This window comes from Melozone crissalis, unplaced genomic scaffold, assembly GCF_028551555.1.
Source record: "Melozone crissalis strain CALT ecotype California unplaced genomic scaffold, PUWL_Pcris_2 ptg000008l_1, whole genome shotgun sequence".
Taxonomy (NCBI): domain Eukaryota; kingdom Metazoa; phylum Chordata; class Aves; order Passeriformes; family Passerellidae; genus Melozone; species Melozone crissalis.
Window position 1 is genome coordinate 10,124,733 of NW_026535786.1, and position 19,645 is coordinate 10,144,377.

Here is a 19,645-nt window from a genome sequence, read left to right on the forward strand (position 1 = left end):
GGATTTACAGGATCAAGATCACATTTGCTGGTAGTGTCCACTTCCCTAACAGCTGGCATAGGGACTGTGTCTCATGTGAAATGTTGGAAGGCAGAAAGTAAAAAAATCCAGCAGAAATTATCCCTTTGGGTTTTTTGTTGTTGTTTTGGTTGGGGTTTTTTTGCTAGTATATCCTGATATAAGAATTTTCTATCACTAATTTTTAATGCTTTACTCAGTCTGAGACCTAATGTAGAGCTCTGGCTTCAGAAATATTTATCAGTTGGAAATTATTTCTGGAGACCCAGCAGTTGGGGTATTGAGGATTACTAGTCACTTTGGAAAGTCACATCACTTACCAAGCTCTTCTTTTAGATTAGTATAACTAACTGAGGTAGGTCTAAACAAGAAAAATATGGGAGTGGTTGTCCCAACACTTCAGAGTAATTTAACTTACTTTGTACGTTGCAGAAGATGTATGTGGCTTAGTATAACACATAAATAAAAGGTTGAAGAGAGCTTCTGGGGGAATGAATAAAGCACTCTACAGTAGATAAGTTTTTAGAGTTGAATCTGTGGTGTAAAGCATTCAGATTCAACTGCAATTAAAAGCAAGTCTTAAAACTTGGGTTTTTTGACTATCATCTTGTAAAGGCTGGGCCCCCACACCTGAGCTGAGGAGCAGGAGAGAGGACAGCATTGCAGTTAGAGGGGCACACGTGTGCCAGCAGATCTGCTGTTGCTCCATACAGCCCCAAAGGTTGCTGAGGAGAGCCGATGGACGGTGCGGCTCCGTTTGTTCGGCCGGTTTACTTTGTGCACTTTGCAGCACTTTGTGTATAGTCAGTCTCACTGGGTCCCCAGGTGCAGACAGAGTCACTTGCTCCTGCTGTTGGGATGCTTGTTCCAATAACGGGGAGATGGGGAATGGATGGAGGGAAGTGGAATGGAATAGTGTGTATGCAAATTCATGCCACTTGCAAGTGAGGTCTTGGACAGGCCTAGAAGCTACTTGTGACTTGCTCTTTTCAGGTGGGATTTCCAAAGGAAGGTCTCCATTTAGGAGAATCATCCTGATACCCTCCTTTTCTCATCCTGATTTTCAAACTGGAAAATGTACTTGATGTCTCCTTCCTTGAGGGAATAAATAATGTTCCTCCATCAGTGCAATGCGGATGTAGAAAAAATTAGGATCAGTCCGTAGATTATAATGACAATGTTTGTCTCCAGAGGTGACAGTCAAAGTCCACACAGTTTGCTTTCTTTACTCTTCTTACTGTGTCCCACACAACTGAACTCGCATCAGTCTGTCAGAACTTAAGTGGTTCTGCGAGGATAAAGTCCTTCTGCAAAAACATGATAGACCTAGTAACCAGTGCACTGTTTGTTAGAGCTGATAAAAGTCCTTAATAGATACTGATCTGCCACTCAAAGCAGTGGTAGGAAAGGAAGTCAAATCATAAAGCTGTAAGCCTTGTTTAGTTTTCAATTTTGTTCTCGTTATATGGACTCTAAAATCTTGTACAGTACCTTATTCCTGTCCTGTATTCACTCAAAGGATGCTCCTCCCCCTTACTGGCACTAAACTGCCATTAAACTGTTGCCAATGCAGTTGCTCGTTCCTGCCCGTGTTTCACAGCGCTCCTGCCTCAGCCAGGGGACAGATGGGACTGATCCAAATGCATGATGTTACCATTCCTGGGTGCAGGGCGGTTCTCACACAGGCACAGATCCTGTCCATGAGACAAACATTGGGGATTCTGTGTCCCACATGGATGCTTACCCTCCAGTATTCTTTTGACAACTGGATCAAATCTGCCAGACAGGTCTCTTAAAATTTAAGCTATACTTACATGAAATACACTTTTGTCTTGCTCCCATGTGCTGTTTGTGTGTTTGCAAAGATACCTTGAGTTCCTTAAAAATGGTCTCCACAGCTGGCCTCATCTTCTGTTTTCTTTCTCTAAAGAATTAACACAGTAAAATTTGGAGCTCTTTATGTAGCATTTAATCCTTGCATTTTTTGAGTCCTGAACCTTGTTTATTTCAGTCTTTCTTCAATCATGACTTGCTACAATATCAAAGGGAAAGGACCTGGGGACACACACTGTGTGTGTGGGAAGGGGGGGAAATATCTTGAAAAAACTGGAAGTGTTATTCTTGTTGCACATAAATTGGGTGGTGCTTTCACTGTCTTTTCCCTCCCACTGGTAATACCACGTGCATGTAAAACATGCTGCGTTAAAACTTTTTTAAATGGAAATCATGGTGGCATAGTGCTCAAAGGGTTAACTGCAGTTTATTAACAGCTAATGTTTTTAGATTTGCAGTACACAACTGTTTAAATACTGTATTCCTTGTAAATGAAGTAAGAAAAAATGTTAAGGCTGGTGCCAATATTTTTGTTAATGAATTGTTCAGCGTTGTCTCTCACTACAGTCTGGGTCAGAACTCTTTGTGTATAAGCTGGGCCTGAAGCCATTTTATAGCTTGTAGGCCTAATTGTGTAACTTTTCTTTCATAATGGTTTTGTTATAATATCTACTGTCATTTCTTTCATATAAATATGACATGTAAATTGTCATAATAAAAAAAAATTGAAATAACTTGATGTACAAAGTATAATGTGTATTGGAGATACAAGTGCTTTTTAATGAGCATTACACATGCACATACCTTTTTTAGTTTTAGAGCAAGCACTGAGTAATGACTGCTGTGTATTGTTCCAGCCCGTGATGGTGCCACTGCCTGCCATGGGAAGGGGCAGCTCCTGGTTTATGTTGGTTTTGTTGCAGCAGCCCAGCTGACAGAACCTTCCTTTCTTTGAGCAGCTCTGGCTGACAGTGGGGAAGACGCGATAGATTTGTTTTTTCAGTCACAAACATTTTCTGTGTGTGTTCCATCTTTTATATGCTTTTTATATCATCTCATAGTGATGTTGCAGTCACTTGACAAAAACCAGTGTGCCTGCAGCCAGCACTGTACCCAGGAAGGCTCTGCCAGCAGACAGCCATGAGGTGTCCACGTGGTGCACAGAGGAGCCAGGTTCATTTATTTAGGCTGAGATGTGTAAACCTTGGAAATAATGGGGGAAAAAAAGGAAGTCTGAAGAGACACATTGAAGAAGCAGATGTTCTGACACGTGACAATGGACACGGATGATATTTCAGGACTTAAACAGGAGAAAGTCAGGGAGAAAGAAACAAATTGAAGAAGGGAGTGGCTTTTCGGTGTGAATTGCTGAAGCCTGTCAATCTTTATTGTGTCTGTGGCTGCAGTTAAGCTGCTGCCTGTTTCTGTAGTGATGAGAAATTGCTGTGAAATCCATCCCCTTGCTCCACTGCCAAAACTCAACACTTCCATTTCTAACAGATGAACTGGCCACCTTATGGCAGGCAATGCTGTGGAGAGAACAAGCTTCCCTGGATGGTGACTCCTGCCTTCTGTGCTAAGGTGACAACCCTGTGAAGGTACCTGCTGCTCTCCATTGCCTCTGAACACGGCCCTGGTTGACTAAAAAATCACTGTTGGACATGCAGTGTTCAGATGTCAGTGTGGGGCTGGATCCGAATTCACTTCTTAAAGCTCTTAGAGATGAAGGAAAGTTTTCAGGTAAGGCCATTCTGTTCCACTCTAACTTAGAGGAAACATCTGCCTTCCCCCTCTAAGCTGCAGCACTCAGTACTCCGGTGTGAAGTGTCTGGATTGTTTAAATTAAGGAGGATGTGGATTTCTCCTCTCTTAATGCCTCATCCTCAAAACCAGCTTCCTGCCTGGGCTTAAACTATCCCTTTTCCCATTTTCTTTTGGAAGAGTGGTATGCCACAGAAGAAAGATTTGCATTTGCATGCAGGAAAATAAATTATCTCTGTACTACTCCACTGCAGTGGCTTCAATCTGCAGTAATTCAACCCCAACCACTCAGAAATCTTAATTTATAGTGACCTAAAGTTGTTGTGTGATGTGGAGTTAACTACAAAGGTGGTGAGAACTCTCTGTGGCTGATATGACAGCCACATTAGGTAAGAGGGGGTGAACATCAACAGGAGCATTGCTTTATAGCCACTAAGTGTAGTGAACAGTATTTCCATGTATTTGAATCTCTTCCCACCTGCTACCATAGTCTGATTTGTGTTCTTGGATGAACTGCAAATTTTTGTTTCCAGCTGACCACTTCTCTTGGTGTGGCAAACTTGAAAATGTTTGAGAAATTCCCCTTTCCTCATGTCCTTGCCTCTATTAGTTTTTTTCAAGCTATTTCAGCAGTGTTTAAATATCCCTTCACTGTGAAATTTGCTTTCATTTTAGTCTAGGTGACTATTTGTATGAGTAACAATTATTTGCATTATTATTTACTTAATTAAAATCCAAAATGGGTAGGCATGGCTGGCCAGATTTCCAAAGCATTGCCAATACCTCAAACTGAGAGAACTATTTTATGTTCTGCTCTTTGCTATCCAAGACTGTAGCTAGGAAAGTCCAGAGAAATGAAAGATGGAGACCTAAGTTCATGTTTGTGAGAATCTGTGTTTGCACACAGGTAGCTAAATGACTCCTAAAAAGTAAATTTCAACTGATAAAAGGGAAGGTTAACATCCATGACAAGCCAACAACTTGCTTTTGGTACATTGCTACAGCAGGAGCATTTGCCATGCTGACAAGTCGGGGAGAAGGGATGTTTGCAGTGATGCTGCTCACTGATGGCATTAACAGAAGCATCCCCTGACATAGATGTACTTCCCTGATGCATCAGTAATCCCTGTTTCTCACTGCAGTAGCAAGAGAAATGGTGGAAATCCAGGGGAGAAGCAGGGACAGTGCTCATGAGGGGGTGGCAGCCTTCCCATCCCATAAATGTGCTGTCCTGCGGCACCCGCCGCTTGCCAGGTACTGCAGTGCTGTTGGGCTCCTGACCCCAACCTCATCACTGCTGGGGGAAATCAGCTGCATACCCTTTAAGCAATTCAGGTACTTGCGATTTTCCTTTTCTTCTCTGTGTGCATTTATGAGACATTAGGTGCTGGTCGCCCACCAGAAATTCCCCTTCCAGCATCCAATAATGGTAACTGTGATATTTATTATTATTTGTTATCTTTCCCTCTGTCATCTGTCCAACAAGACTTACAGGCTAAAATAGCTGTGGCAGAGATCAAGCAGCATTTGTACACTGCTATAAAGCACAAGGTACGATTGTTGTGGTGTCCTGTGCAGGGCTGGGAGATGGACTGCATGATCATTGTGGGTCCCTTCCAATTCAGGATATTCAATGGTTCTGTGACTGCTCTTGGTGCTGTTAGATTATAGAACTGAACGTTTTGGGTTGGAAGGGACATTAAAGACATGTTCCAACCATCTTGCTCCAAACCCCCTGCCATGGACAGGGACAGCTTCCACTACACTAGATTGCTCAGAGCCACATCCAACCTGGCCTTGCACACTTTCAGGGATGGGGGAGCCACAGCTTCTCTGGGCAACCTGAGCCACCATCCTCACAGGGAAAAATTCCTTCACAATAGCTAATCTTACTCTGCCCTCTGTCAATTTGAATCCTTTTCCCCTTGTCCTGTCCCTTCATAGCCTTGTCCAAAGTCCCTCTCCAGCTCTCTTGTATCCCTCTTTAGGTACAGGAAGGGGCAGTACGGTCTCCCTGGAGCCTTCTCTTCGGAGAACAGCTCTCAGCCTGTCCCCACAGCAGAGGTGCTCCAGTCTTTAGCCATCACCTCAGCGCTTCCCTTTGCTCTTCTTTTCCAGACAAAGACAACTTAGCTTGAACCTCACTACCGGCACCCAGAGCCGCGGCCGCGCCGGGCCCCGCGGAACGGGAGCGCGGCGGTGACATCACATCCCGGGCGGTGACATCGCGTCCAGGGGCGGTGCCATCGCATCCCAGGGCGGTGCCATCGCGTCCCGGGCGGAATCGCATCACAGAGCTGCGCGTTCCGCTTCCGGCGGCCGCGATGGTGGAGCAGGGAGGCGGCGGCGGCGCCATGAGCTTCCTCAAGCGCTTCCCGCCGCCGGCCGACGGCGTTCGCCACCAGCAGCCGGACACGGAGGCGCTGCTGGCGGGGCGCAGCCTGGGCTCCGGCACCCTCTACATCGCCGAGAGGTGCGGGGACACGGGGCTGGGGCCGCTCGGGGGCTGCCCGGGGCGGCCTGAGGGGCCCGGGATGGGCGCTCGGGTGAAGGAACCGTGATGTGGGGGAAGCCCTCAGGGGCTGTGAGGCTCTGCGGGCCGCCCCGCTGCTCCTGCTCGTTTTAAAGCCGGCAAGAGGGAGCAGCACCCCACGCACCCGGCTGGCTGGGGCTGCATGGCCGGCCTGGATGGGACTTGGGGCAGCCTGCTGTAGTGGGAGGTGTCCCTGCCCACGGCAGGGGCTCGGAACGAGATGGCTGTAAGGTTCCTTCCCACCCAAACCATTTTGTAAAACTCAGCACGGTGGAGAAATATGCACTTGCAGCCCAGAAAGCCAGTTGTATCCTGGGCCGCAGCAAAAGCAGCTTGGCCAGCTGGGCAAGAGGGGAAATTCTGCCCCCTGCTTTTGTGAGACCCTGCCTGGAGTGCTGTATCCAGCACTGGAATCCTCAACATAAGAAAGACTTGGAACTCTTGGAGCAAGTCCGGCAGACACCACAAAGTTGATAAGGGGGTTGGAACACCTCTTCTATGAAGACAGGCTGAGAAAGCTGGGGCTGTTCAGGCTAGAGAAGAGAAAGTTGTGTGGAGACCTCATGGCAGCCTCCCAGTATCAGAAGGGGCATGCAGGGAGGGCAGAGAGGGGCTCTTTGACAGGAACTGTAGTGATAGCACAAGGGGGAATGGCTTCAAACTAAAGAAGAGCGCTAGATTGGTTATTAGGAGAAAATTCTTTACTGTGAGCAGGGTGAGACCCTGGTACAGGTTGCCTAGAGAAGCTGTGGATGTCCCATCCCTGGAAGTGTTCAAGACCAGGTTGGATGTGGCTCTGAGCATGCTGGTGTAGTGGAAGGTGTCCCTGCCCAAGGCAGTTGATCTTTCAGGTCTTTCCCAACCCAAACCATTCTGTAATTAAAACAATGGCAGCTCTCCTCTTTTGGTAGGGGAGTAGACAGGGCTGTTGGGTTTCTGCTGTTAATAACTACTCTGGTTCTGTGAAGTCTGTCATGTTGCATTAATCATGTGGAGACTGTACTTACTAGGCAGAAATCAGTCTGGTTATTCTGGAAGATGTTATCTGAGCTCTTTATGATCTCCTTTCAATTCTCCCTGCATTGTATAGCTCAGGGAGACAGCTTGATGTTTAAAACAACATAATTTTCTTTAACCATGGAAAAGTACTCTATGTATTATGCAGTTGAAGAGCATTGTTGGAACAAAAGCATAATTTAAAATGTGCACTTTTAAAAACCTCAGACTGGGAAACTTTTATGAAATGACCAGTATTGTCAGAGGAGCTTTTGCCCTACCTGAGCTTGTTAGTGCTGTGTTGGAGAGGAATCTCTCTGGAATTTGGTTCACTGTTTTATTTTGTTTGGTTGCAGCTACCAAGCCTTCTCTTTGTGGGGTATCTTCTCTGAGGAGGTGTAATGTTGAGTTTCCTTGTAAGTTGCTTTCAGTAGACTTTTGTGTGAGGCACCTGCAGGTCTGCCAGCTTCTTCTCCATGAGTTTCAAGTGCACCACAGAGCTTTCACCAGAGTCACTTGTTGGGATGAACAGAAAACACCAGTGTTTGCAGGAATGCCATGGGAGAACTGGGCATCCAGGAGCAGAGTGTGGCTCTTGATCCATGTACCCCACCGGCAGCTGTAAACATTGAGGACTGGATAGTTGAGGCTAGGAAATAAACTCCTTGCTCCCTCTGTACGAGCTCTTGCTCTCAGCCAGATTTTGCAAGGCCAGGAGTCTTCTGTGAACTTCCCATTGGTTTTGTCCCACCACAAAAAGCTTGTGAATGCTGAGTTTTGCACATGGTGGTGGTCTTGCTTTCTGGCACTATTTCTGTTCACTGTGTGACATCATTGATTGCAGGCACCCAAATCTAGTTTGAGTGTGATTTCTCAGTGTGTAGAAAGATGTTGATTGCTCTGATACGAAGGAGGCAGCATCCTGGTGGTGACAACCTGTGCTGTCTCTTGCTGTGGTTAGGGATGACAGTGAAAGTGGGGAAAGCAGAGGCTATGGCACAGAAGTTGTGACTGGAGGAATACCCATAACCTGGCTCTGCTGATCACAGAACTGGCTGTTTTTCTACCTACAGGCTATACCCACATCAGATCTATAATCCTCTAGGAATTATGACACTGACCTGCCTTTCAGTGTCCTCTTTGTCTTGGAAAACCACATTTAATAGCTTGAGTTACAGATCACACTCTGGAACCTCTGTAGCTGACTTTGGAATGATAGATATCTGCAGGGAGAAGAAGATGGAGAGTCAGGGAGGAAAATTCAGCATTTAGTGCAAATGTGATAAAGCTGTGGTGGGTTTAGGGTTCTTAGCTTCACATTCTTCTTTTACCTCAGCCATCAGTTAATGCTCTTGCAAAGTCCTGTTCAGGCAGGTCCAGGACTGTGTGCCTGCAGGGTGGGTGGGCTAAATGCCTTGTCCACAATTGCTCATGTTTTGGGGTTGGTTTGCTTTTCTACATACTGTCCTCTGTTAGTTACTAACTTGTCTCTTCTTTGTTTCCTCCCTCGTTAGTCGCCTGTCTTGGCTGGACAGCTCTGGAGTTGGCTTCTCCCTGGATTACCCCACCATAAGTTTGCATGCTGTCTCCAGGGACCTGAGTGCCTACCCAAGGGAGCACCTGTACGTCATGGTGAACGCCAAGTTCGAAGGTGAGGAGCGCTGCTTGCTGCTCCCACGCAGTCCTGAGCGACAGGATTTCCTCCTCTGTAGGAGGAAGTGTTCATTTTAAGTAATTGCTTGCATTTTCTTTTGTATTTTCCTGAAGGATAGTCATTGTAGAAACACAGCTTAGCATTTGTTTAGAGTCACTTTGCAGTTCTGCTCTCAGCTTGTGGCTGTGTGCACTGAAGTTGCTGAGAATCAGTTCTCTGCCCTCTTACACTGTTGTAAATAATTTAGTTCCTCTGCCACTCTCCCGGTGATTCCATCTTGAGTATGCTTTTTTCTGTATTGAATTTATGTTAATGTTGCTGCCCTCTCCAGGCTTGATGAATTCCTGCTGTTTCACAGTCAGGGAACTTTTCATTCATTTTCTCCCACAGCTTGGTTAAATACAAACAAGAAAAGGCAATAGGTCATGTTACCAGGCTTTAATAAATCTTTGTAGATGGCCCACAAAACACATCTTTTGGACCATTCTTGCTTTGATGTAGAGAAAGCAAGCTTTCTATTCCATTGTTTGTATGAAGATTGTATTTTTTATATATATATATATTTTTTTTTTTTCCTTCTGGTATACCTGGTAATATTTTAAGTGTGTCAAAAACTGCCATCACAATTGGAGATTAAATGGTTGTTAGGTCCTGAGCAGGTCTCCTTTTCCCCTTCATGCCTACTGGTCGTCACAGCTAAAGGTTAAAATCTGGCATTTAATTTTTTTTTAGTGTATCCAGAAAGTAATGACAAGACTCTGATGAGATGGAGATACTTTTAAGCTATTAGTGCATTGTTTCCTTCTCTTATGTTACTAATGTTCTCTGACAGTCTATCACTACAAATAATAAGAGGACATTTGCATATGTCTCTTTGTTCTAATTCCTCATTTTCCTTTAACTGCGGTTATTTTGAAGTAAAAAGGGCCTCATCTGAAGAAGGATACTGTTTCTTGCTTTTAATTCATTCTGATTATGGCATTTGAAAATACAGATATCCTGTGAAAGTCTTTATCTAGTCTTTAATAGAGTGATTTTTTATGGGTATTTTTTGTAGGTATATTTTTTAGTATATCATCTCTGTCTACAGTAAATCTTACACAACAGATAAGTTTTACTTTTCAAAGTCTAGGCCTGGCCTGCAATTTTAACTGGTGAATAATGTTACACCTTTGCACTTAGTTGGCTTCAGGAGTTTTCATCCACAGTTGTGCAGGGTACATTGTGTTCTTCCTCTCAGAGTTTTGCGTGTGCTCTCTGTGTGTTTGTGCCTTGTCCTCACCCCTTTTTTAGAAAAAGGCACTCAGAGTTTCACTGCATTGAAAACAAAGAGCTGGACTCAGCAGTAACAAGCTGTGCCTGCGGGGGTCAGTTGGAAAAGAGTGGGTAGCTTCCCTGCACACTTCATTTTTGGGGCAGCTGCCTGGCAGCTTCTTGGCGTCTTCGTATTCTTGGGGGTGCCGGTTTTGTGTGTGATTTTGAGTGGTGCCACTCTCAGTGGCACAGCCTCTTCTCCTGTAGAAAATAATTGTGCACTTCTGAGGCAGTCAGTGCCGTGTCCCCAGCCCCGAAATGAGGAGGTGCAGCCATTTTTGTGGGGTTTTTATTCACAGAAAGCAAAACACTGATGCTTATTTATTCACGTAGATGGTGTACAGAAGTCAGGAAGCACTGGAACTGTCACTGGTTCTGGGTGCACTTTGTATTTCTGACATCTTGCTGGCTGACTAGGAATGTTGGAAATGGAGCAGAGATCCTCTGCATATGTCAGAGTCCCCTGTAAGGAGCCACACTGGAAGCTGGCTGATTTTGTGGCAGTAATGTTAAGGATCCATTAAAAAATCCATGTGATTTAAAAAATGACAAAAGGGAGTCTGAGCATTGTTGTTTGTAATAAGAATCAGGCAATTTTCCTGAAATACTTGAGTACATTTTGTGACCAGTACAGAAATCTTTACTCCTTAAGTTATAAACAGAGAAGTTTTCACACGTGTTGCAAGTGTTGTTGAGGTGCTCTGAGAGGGCCTCATCTATCCATGTGGGTCTTGGAGTGTCATGGGGTTTTTTGGGAGAACAGAGTGGAGGTTTTGTGCCTCTCCTAGGTTGTTTCTGATTTGGTTATATGTGTGTTCCTGAAAGAATAAACAAATGTAACTTTTTTTTTTTTAAATAAACATGTTTTGTCTAAATCTTTCAATTTCTTAAAGAGGAGACAAAAGAGGCTCCCATGACTGAAGGGGAGGGGGATGACAGCGATGATGATGTCGAACCAATTGCGGAATTCAGATTTGTACCTAGCGACAAATCAGCCTGTAAGTGCAAGTGGGAGCTGTGTTTTACTTCCAAGTCCTGGTTATATGTGGGAGACACTTGTGTGCAGAGGTGTAAATACCATGATCCTTCAGTGTCCTTTGCTAGTGACTTGATTCCTGTGTGCTGGGAAGAATAAAGCAAATTGTTTTATCTGGCTTGAAAAATGGACTCTTTCAAGCAGCTGCTTCTCAAGGAGAATTCCAGTGCTTTAAAATAGAAACTGTTGAGTATAAATACACAACGTGGATAATCTCACTTGTATACATTTGCAGAGAATATGTGTGGGAAATGTCTTTTTAATTACAAATTCAGTGATATTTGAGTCTGTGACAATTTCCTTAGAAACATTCTAATGCCCTGGCACTACTACTGGAAAGCTGTCATATCCTGTGGATATGACACTGGAGCTTACAGTTGGATTCAAGTTTTAGGAATCTGATGGATGAAATGCTGCAAGTTTTCCTGCAGTAGGTAACCACAGATATAACTGTCCAGAGAGAAAGCTTTATCATCAATGAAATAATGCAAAAGTGCTGTTAAGAGGCTAAAGCACCAGGCTGGATCTCTGAAACCTGATTTCTTACATGTCTTCTGGCTCGTTGGATGATGTTTTCAAATATGAATTCAGCTGTGGTTCTGCTAAAGGAGTATTCTGACTCCCTCTGATCAGTCAGAGGGGCTTTCTTGCCTGTTGCTTTGGGGTGTTGCTGAGGTTTGTGTTCGCTTGTGTTCCTGCAGTGGAAGCCATGTTCTCAGCGATGTGTGAGTGCCAGGCCCTGCACCCAGACCCGGAGGACGAGGACTCAGACAACGATTACGAAGGGGACGAGTACGATGTCGAGGCCCGCGGTTGGTAACAGTTGCTTCTTTTGAAATACCTGCCAGCACTTGCATACCTGGTATCTGTCATAATTGTTTATTACTCATTTTGCCTGAACATCCCTTTTGTCACAGGCACAGTATAGAAATGCATAAATCTGCAGAAAACCTGTCATTCCTGTCACAAGTGACAGGAGTTCAGCAAAAGCATTGTTCTGGCTCTCCAAAGCCCACAGACACAAGGAGCAGCCTTTCCCCTTCCCAGTGGCTGTGCTGGCCCAGGTTCAATGCCTGTGCTGCTCTGTGGTCAGTTCACATTGCTGTGTGTATTCTGTACCTGTGTAAGCAGCTTTTTAATCTGTCAGTTAATCTGGGCATAACTTGCCCAGGTGCTCCCCTATTCCTCCACCTCTGAATGTTTCTGGCTCCTAAACCTAAGTCTGCTAAACATAAACTTGTTTTTGCAGAGCTAGAACAAGGTGACATCCCGAGCTTTTACACATACGAAGAGGGATTGTCACATTTAACTGCAGAAGGGCAGGCCACGCTGGAGAGGTTAGAAGGCATGTTAGCCCAGTCTGTCAGCACCCAGTACAACATGGCTGGAGTGAGAACAGAGGACTCCATAAGGGAGTTTGAAGGTAAGACATGCTTTTGTTTTACTAAACACTATGTCTTCATCAGTGACACAGCCAGTGGGATGGAGTGCACCCTCAGCAAGTTTGCAAACACCAAACTGAGGGGTGCACTTGACACTCCTGAAGGATAGGATGCCATCTTGAGGGTCCTGAACAAACTTGAGGAATGGATCCATGGGAACCTCATGAGGTTCATCAAGGCCAAGTGCAAGGCACTGCACCTGGGTTGGAGCAATTCCCAGTATCAACACAAGCTGGGAGATAAAGGGATTAAGAGCAGCCCTGCCAAAAAGGACCTGGGGGTGCTGGTGGATGAAAAGTTTCACCTAACCTGGCAATGTGCACTCGCAGCCCAGAACACCAGTCATGTCCTAGGCTGTAGCCAAAGCAGCATGGCCCCAGGGTGAGGGAAGGCAGTCTGATCCTCTGCTGCACACTGGTGAGACCCCACCTAGAGTGCTGCATCCAGCTCTGGGATCCTCAGCACAATAGGATAGAGACCTACTGCAGTGAGTCCAGAGGAGGTCATTAAGATGATCAGGAGTCTGGGGCACCTCTGCTGTGGAAACAGACTGAGATAGTTAGGGTGTTCAGCCTGGAAAAGACAAGGCTCTGGGGAGACCTTACTGAGGTCTTTCAATACTTAAAGATGGGGATGGACTTTTTTGTAAGGGTGGTTGTTGTAGGACAAGGAGGAATGGCTTCAAACCAAAGGAGGTGAGACTTACATTGATAAAAGGAGAGATTTTTACCATGGAGGTGGTGAGTGTGGATGCCACCATCCCTGGAAGTGTTCAAGGCCAGGCTGGATGGGGCTTGGAGCAGCCTGGTCTAGTGGGAGGTGTCCGTGCCCATGGCTGCAAGGTCCCTTCCCACCCAAGCCATTCCATGGTTCTATGATATGGAAGTGGTGGCTCTCCAGTTTGGCTAATCCATAAAGCAGGACTGGGGGAATGTGATGCCATGGGTGATACCTCCCTGCAGAAGGTGAGGGATCACCCACATGCCTCTGGCCCTGTGGGCACCATGTTGCCTGCTGTGGATTGAGGGCTGCTATGTTAGAGTGAGCACTTCAGTGTTAAGAACACTTGATTCTTCTTGGTAGGATTTCCTGGAACAGTGGTAAAGTGAAGTTGATTTAGGATTAAAAAAAATTAAATGTATCAGTCTACACCATGGTTGGGAAGCATTTTCTACTCTAAATGAGTTGTAGTTTTTATTTGGGTTTTGATTTTGGGTTGTTTTTTTTTTTTTATACCCTAAATTATAATTTAACAGTTATCTTAACAGAGTTCAGAGTGAATTCTGAATCATTCAAACACACTGAAACAGAATTATTAAAAAAGATCTATTTTTCTGAAGGATGGTGTCTCTTAATTCTATTGATTGTTCAAGTGTGTATTTAAGGAGTAAAATTTCTTTTTTGTTGGGGGAAAACCATCTGATTTCTCAGACTGTCTTTTGTGTGCTGTTTTTCCTACAGCAATATATTTTCTGGGAGAAGAATAGAAAAGTAGTTTAGTAGTGTTGCTTCTTTTTTTAATATATAAATTGCAGTGCTTTTTATATGCCCTCATGTTTTTGAAAGATGGAAAATGATCCAGCAGTTGTGGATTTCTAGAAAATAATAACTAATTTGTTCTCATCCACAGGGAGAGGTTTTTAATCTTACTTGTTTTTTCAGTTATGTTCAGGTTTACTTTGTTCTGCAGTTTTGAATAAATTTATGTATAGACAACCATAGGTGATAGGCTCCTGTTTCAGCTGTGCCCTTTGTTTGAAAATTCAGTCAGGTCTCCGAATTCCAAAATTCCAGAAATGAATATAAATTCAACAGCAAATATGTCGCATGTCTCAGAGTCAACTTCATCAGTTTTGTTTACTTTTCTGGTCTTACTTGCTACAGTACTGCTGCTTGGTTTGCTGCAATTACAAATATCCTCAGGGCTGCTCAGAGTTACTTTATTTTTTGACATTGTAGCATAGAGCAATCTTTCTTTTCAATTGTTTCAGAACAGATACTAGAATAAAGTTATTCCAAGGAATAATGAAATTTGTTACACCAAAACTTCATTTACATCATGAAATAGTTAAAATCCGGTGTTTAAGTCTTTTAATAAGACAGGGTGAGGTGAGATTGTAGGAAGCGGTGACATCTGTAAACGACTGACCAACAGTGCTGGAGCAAACACAGAAACTTGTGAGCTCATCAGCGTTGCCTTAGGCTGCTCTCAGAAGTTCAGTGAAGGGGTTTTCTGTCCTGGCCACCTCTCGTCAGCAGAGGGCATCCGCTCTCTTTCCCGTGAAAACGTCATCCCCCATCCGCTTGTTTACGGAGCGCTGGCTGTTTCTTTCAGATGGGATGGAGGTGGACATAGCGCCAGTAGTTGCCGGGCAGTTTGAAGATGCTGAAGTCGATCACTGAGGAGGACAGGTGCTGCTGTAAGTTCTTCTGACTTCTCACAGCAATGCTTTTCAGTCCTGCAGAGCCCTCCCTCTCTGGAATGTGTGTAGTGTATGTGATCCTACAGGAAATGTCTCATGATGTCAGGATGATGGTGATGATAGAGAAGAAGGAAAAGGGAGCTGTAGTTATCACAAATGTAGAAAGATGTTTAATGATCTGTGCCAAAATGTCTATTGGCATAAACCATTACCCTGCAGAGGCAACCTGCATGGATGTGCCTGTCTGGAAGACAGGTCAGCTTTTTAATTGATTTAAGAATTGTCTGATCTCAAAGGCTCTTGGATGCTGGTATATGAACACTGGAGGCATCCCTGGGAAGTTACTGTCTTTAGTGTCTGTTGTTTTGTCCTTGGTGTGTTGGATTTCCCAGGCTGTTCCAGGGGGCAGGACACTTCACAGCACTCCAAGTCCATCTCTTCCTTCATTATAAGCAGAGCAGGAACAGTTCCTGGTAAAGTTACTGAGCTGTCTGGATGGGACTGCTCTCAGGAGTGAACAGCTAAGAGACAACACCCTGCTCAGGTGGATGTGCCAGTGTGATCCCTTGTCTTCCATCACCTGTTTGCTTTTCTCCTCTAAGTAGCTTTACAAGATGTGCCAGTGGTTCCTTGCTGGTGCTGGGAGCAAGTTAGAGCAGCTTTTTCTGGGGCTGTCTGCAGAGAGGCACAGGCACAGTGGGATTGTGATGCCATCCTTGCTTCAGCAGTACTCAGTCTGTATGTGCTGCTCAAGTGCTGCTGTGCTGTCCCAGTTCTTCAGCCTATCTCAGAAGGGAGACTGACAGCTCCTACCTTAAAGTGAGTGTCCAGCTATCCTGCTTGAAATGCTGGAGAGAGCAGCTGTGGAGCAGACAGCCAAAAGCTCAGGGGAGGAAGGAGGAAGGGGGCACAAAAAGGAGTGTGACACACTTAAAGAAAAATGGGAAAATAGTTGATTAGGGATTACAGTGTCACAAAGAGAGTGCAGTACCCAAGGAGGGCCATTGTGGAGGGATGCTGTATACCTGCATTCCTCCTCTGTGGCTTATTTTTCTTTGTTGCTGCAGTTCTGAAAGTCTCAGAGTAGTCTTGTGTTACCTTACTGACCTCCACCTCTGCCACTACTCCTGAGTTGGTATTTATTGTCTGGAGTAAGAGCTCAAACTTCCATAGCTGCATTTCTACCCTGGGAAGGACTTTGCAGAACAAAGAGTTCTTAAAAACAAAAAAAAAATATTAGATATTGGTTGTTCTGCCATTGACTGATCTGCCAGCTTGGTAAAGGACACACTTAGAAATCAGAGAAAAGCCTTTAGCTGTAGATCAGGTGCTTCTTAGTAAGTGAATGGAAATTTAGACTCTGATGACTCCATCTCCAAGATTACTTTGGTCAATGGTTTATTAAAACAAAAATCATGCTGTTGAAAAATTCAAATTTGACTGCTTTATCTATTATTCTGGTTAGAATTTAACTGGATTAAGGAGAGTTAGTAGCTGATAGCAGATCTCTAAGAGGCATGAAAGTGCTGGTGGAAGTGTTGTTGACTGTTCTTCTAGAAAAAGACGAAATGCACCCAGTAAGAAGTAGTGTTGGTTAGTGGAATTGTTACTCTGCCTTCCATGGTACAGCATGTGACTGTGGGACATGAATGCTGTGAGAGGTGAATGAAGAGGATTTCCTCCTGTGCTTCTGCTTGTGCTGATCTCAACTGAGGGGCTGATCCCTGGCAGAGCAGATGAAGTGACCTGCATGTGCAGTGTCAGGTGCTTCAGTGACATCACTGCAGGTAGCAGTTTGGGATGGCCCTTTTTAGAGTAACCACTAGCCTGAGTGTGTGGATGTAGTCTAAGGAAGTTTAGGAATGTAGGATCTAAGGCAGCAGCAAGGAACTGAAGGTAGAAAGTGACAAGGACAGCTCTTGGAGGTCTGTGCTAATTGCCCTGCTCAGAGGGTGACTTGGCTCTGCACTCTGTATGTAGGGGTGGAGAGGGAGCATTCTGTGACCCTGTGGGTACTCCATGGGCAGCTTGGCCCTTTTAACCTCCTGAACTGCAAAATGATCTACAAGGAACATCTTGTTGGTGATCCCTTAGAGAGCAGTGTGCTGCCCTGCCTCCCGAACAATGCCCTTGTGTGATGCTCATGTTGCATGCCACCCAAATGAGATGTGACAGTCTCCTGCTGAAGCCCCTGGAGACTTGCTGGCAGTCGGTGCAGGACATTTCCAGTGTTCCTGCAATAAGTGGTGTTTTGTCTGTGGCATCACGAGGCTGCAGCAATTGTTCTGAAGCAACTGGTGTGTCTGCATGTGGGTGCAGCGGGGTCTGCCAGGCCACCCTGGTGCCTGCTGTGAGCACATGCTGTCCTTAGCTGACCTGAGTTAGAGCTGCTGCCAAAGGCAAAGATGCTCAGCCCTTCTGAAAATTCATGGGCTTGTAGTAAAGTGCTGTCCTCTGACTGCAACCAACAGATAGCTACTACTCTGTGCTGCTTAATAACCTTGTATTTTAATGCCAATTATGTAAACTTGGGTGTCTTGTGTCTTTCAGATCCCTCTTGTGGCACTTCCAGAATAAGCTGTAAAACCGAAGGCATTGCAGTGACTATCGGGAGTTAACCTTTCTTTTGATGACCTAAGTTTAGACATCTAGGTCTAAAAATGCTTGTAGAGATGTTTAAAACAGGGTTTGACATTTGTGACCACTATGGGGTTATTTAAAAAAAAAAACAAAATAAACAAAAACAATAAAACCTCTTGCATCTAACAGTTGAATGGGGCTAATCAGGGGTCATTTCATAGAATCACAAAATGATTTGGGTTGGAACAGACCTTAAAGATCATCTGGTTCCAGCCCCACCTGCCATGGGCATGGGTGGCATTGAGTAGATCAGGTTGCTCAGGACCCCGTCCTAACCTGGCTGTGAACACTTCCAGGAATGGGGCAGCCACAGTCTCTCTGACTAAACTCTCTGGCCTTTTAAAGAAGCCTTTGTAGGAATTCTAGGACTTCAGAAATAAAACTGTAAGTAAAACAGAATTTTAGATGGTCCTAGAATTTCCATATTTTTTTACCTGTCATTGACTCTGTGCAGTAGAAATGGGAATAGAAATGTTATGACTAAAAGGAAATAGGGTTGGCCAAGGATCAAAAGAAAAGCTAAATCAAAACCCCTTCAAGTAACTGGCTTTACCATTTCAGTGCTATCCCTTTCATTTCTCTGAGAGCTGAGCTTGGGTGGTAGAGGAGATGGAATGAAGTCTGTGAGGTCCGGACAAAGAGAACTGTTTTGTGTCTTTGTATTAAATGTTAACATTGTTAAATAAACTAAGATTTTTGTATCTCACAACCAGCTCACTGTTGCAGTTCTCCCTCCTTTACTTCAGCAAGCATCTTGAGCCCTTGAGTTTCAGAACTCTTTCTGTAACAAAGTCTTCAGTGAAGCCAAAGCCATTTTCATCATTTACCTGGATGTGAGAATAAAAGGGCAGAGCATTTGCAGGGTATGCCTGTGACAGAGTTAGCCAGACACATCCCAAATTTAGGAACCCAGCTTTAGATTGCCAAGATGTTGGTCCTGCTGGAGCTTTCTCTGTTTCGCCTCTCTGTGGGAAAATTGGAAAGTTTCTCTGTTGGAAAATATCAGGAAATTCAGGTTGTGCCTCTCTTCCCCTACTATTGAAATGAAAGTCTGGACTAAACTTCCTTCATTTTCTTTTGCTTTGAAGTTGACCTGTGATGTTTTGGGGAGGGGGTGGGTGTGAGGTATTGCTGTGTTGGTATATGAACAGTTTACTGGCCCTACACTCTGCTTACACGTAAAGATGTGATTTGGTTCCAAGGTACGTGCTAATTATACTCATTCTTTGTTGAATATTCATTAGGAATGAATATTCAGTCCAATTAGGGATGTCTTAACAGTGTTGTGAACCACTCATGTAGCTGAATAAATGAGGTATTCAGCATGTTATGCAACAAGACATCCTACAGGAATGTCTTTACCAGCCCCTTTGTATACATACAAACGTTATTGTTAGGAATTCAGAGCTACAAAGGAGGATACAGAGTTGATTTTTGCACTGGCATTTGGAGATTCTTGGCATGGTGAGATTTTGGGACAGGTAAAACTCTTACCTGCACCATAATTGAGGGAAAAGGCTCATTGAATTCTAAGTAACCATCCACTGTTGAAGCAGGCTGGTGGGGGTTTTTTGGTGTGTGAAAATCTGAGTTAGATGTGGTGTGTCTGTTGTTTTCCACGTTAAATGGCAGCCTGTTACATACCCTGGCAGATGGGCAAAGTTAACTCCAGGGCAGCTGGACTGTTCACAGCTCCTCTCAGCACTCTCACTACATCCAAAAGGAGAATTTCTGTTGTACTAATGTGGAGCTGCAGGAACAGACATTTTGTGATGCTTCCAGTCAAATCAGTGGAGCAAGATTAAATGAGGTGAGGCAGAAACAAACCTGGATGAGTGCTGAAGGTAGCATTGAGAAGTGTCTTGTGTGGATTGATAAGTTTTATTTTCAATAAAACTTTGTATTCAGGCTGTGGGTAAATGTTCTGGACTTCATAAGCATTCATTCACTCAAATGCAAAATATTCCTTTTTGCCTGCACTACCAAAACCAGTTA

The 19,645-nt window shown here is 44.5% G+C and overlaps 1 protein-coding gene across 1 annotated transcript; it reads left to right on the plus strand.

Moving 5' to 3' along the window:
* The first annotated feature begins 5,900 nt into the window (after window positions 1-5,900).
* Window positions 5,901-18,362, plus strand: CLNS1A (chloride nucleotide-sensitive channel 1A). The gene is made up of 7 exons (XM_054270049.1): window positions 5,901-6,085; window positions 8,656-8,792; window positions 11,003-11,107; window positions 11,847-11,957; window positions 12,395-12,568; window positions 14,923-15,007; window positions 17,561-18,362. The coding sequence occupies exons 1-6, from the start codon at window positions 5,937-5,939 to the stop codon at window positions 14,988-14,990; spliced, it is 744 nt and encodes a 247-aa protein (XP_054126024.1). The 5' UTR covers window positions 5,901-5,936; the 3' UTR covers window positions 14,991-15,007; window positions 17,561-18,362.
* Window positions 18,363-19,645: the final 1,283 nt, after the last annotated feature.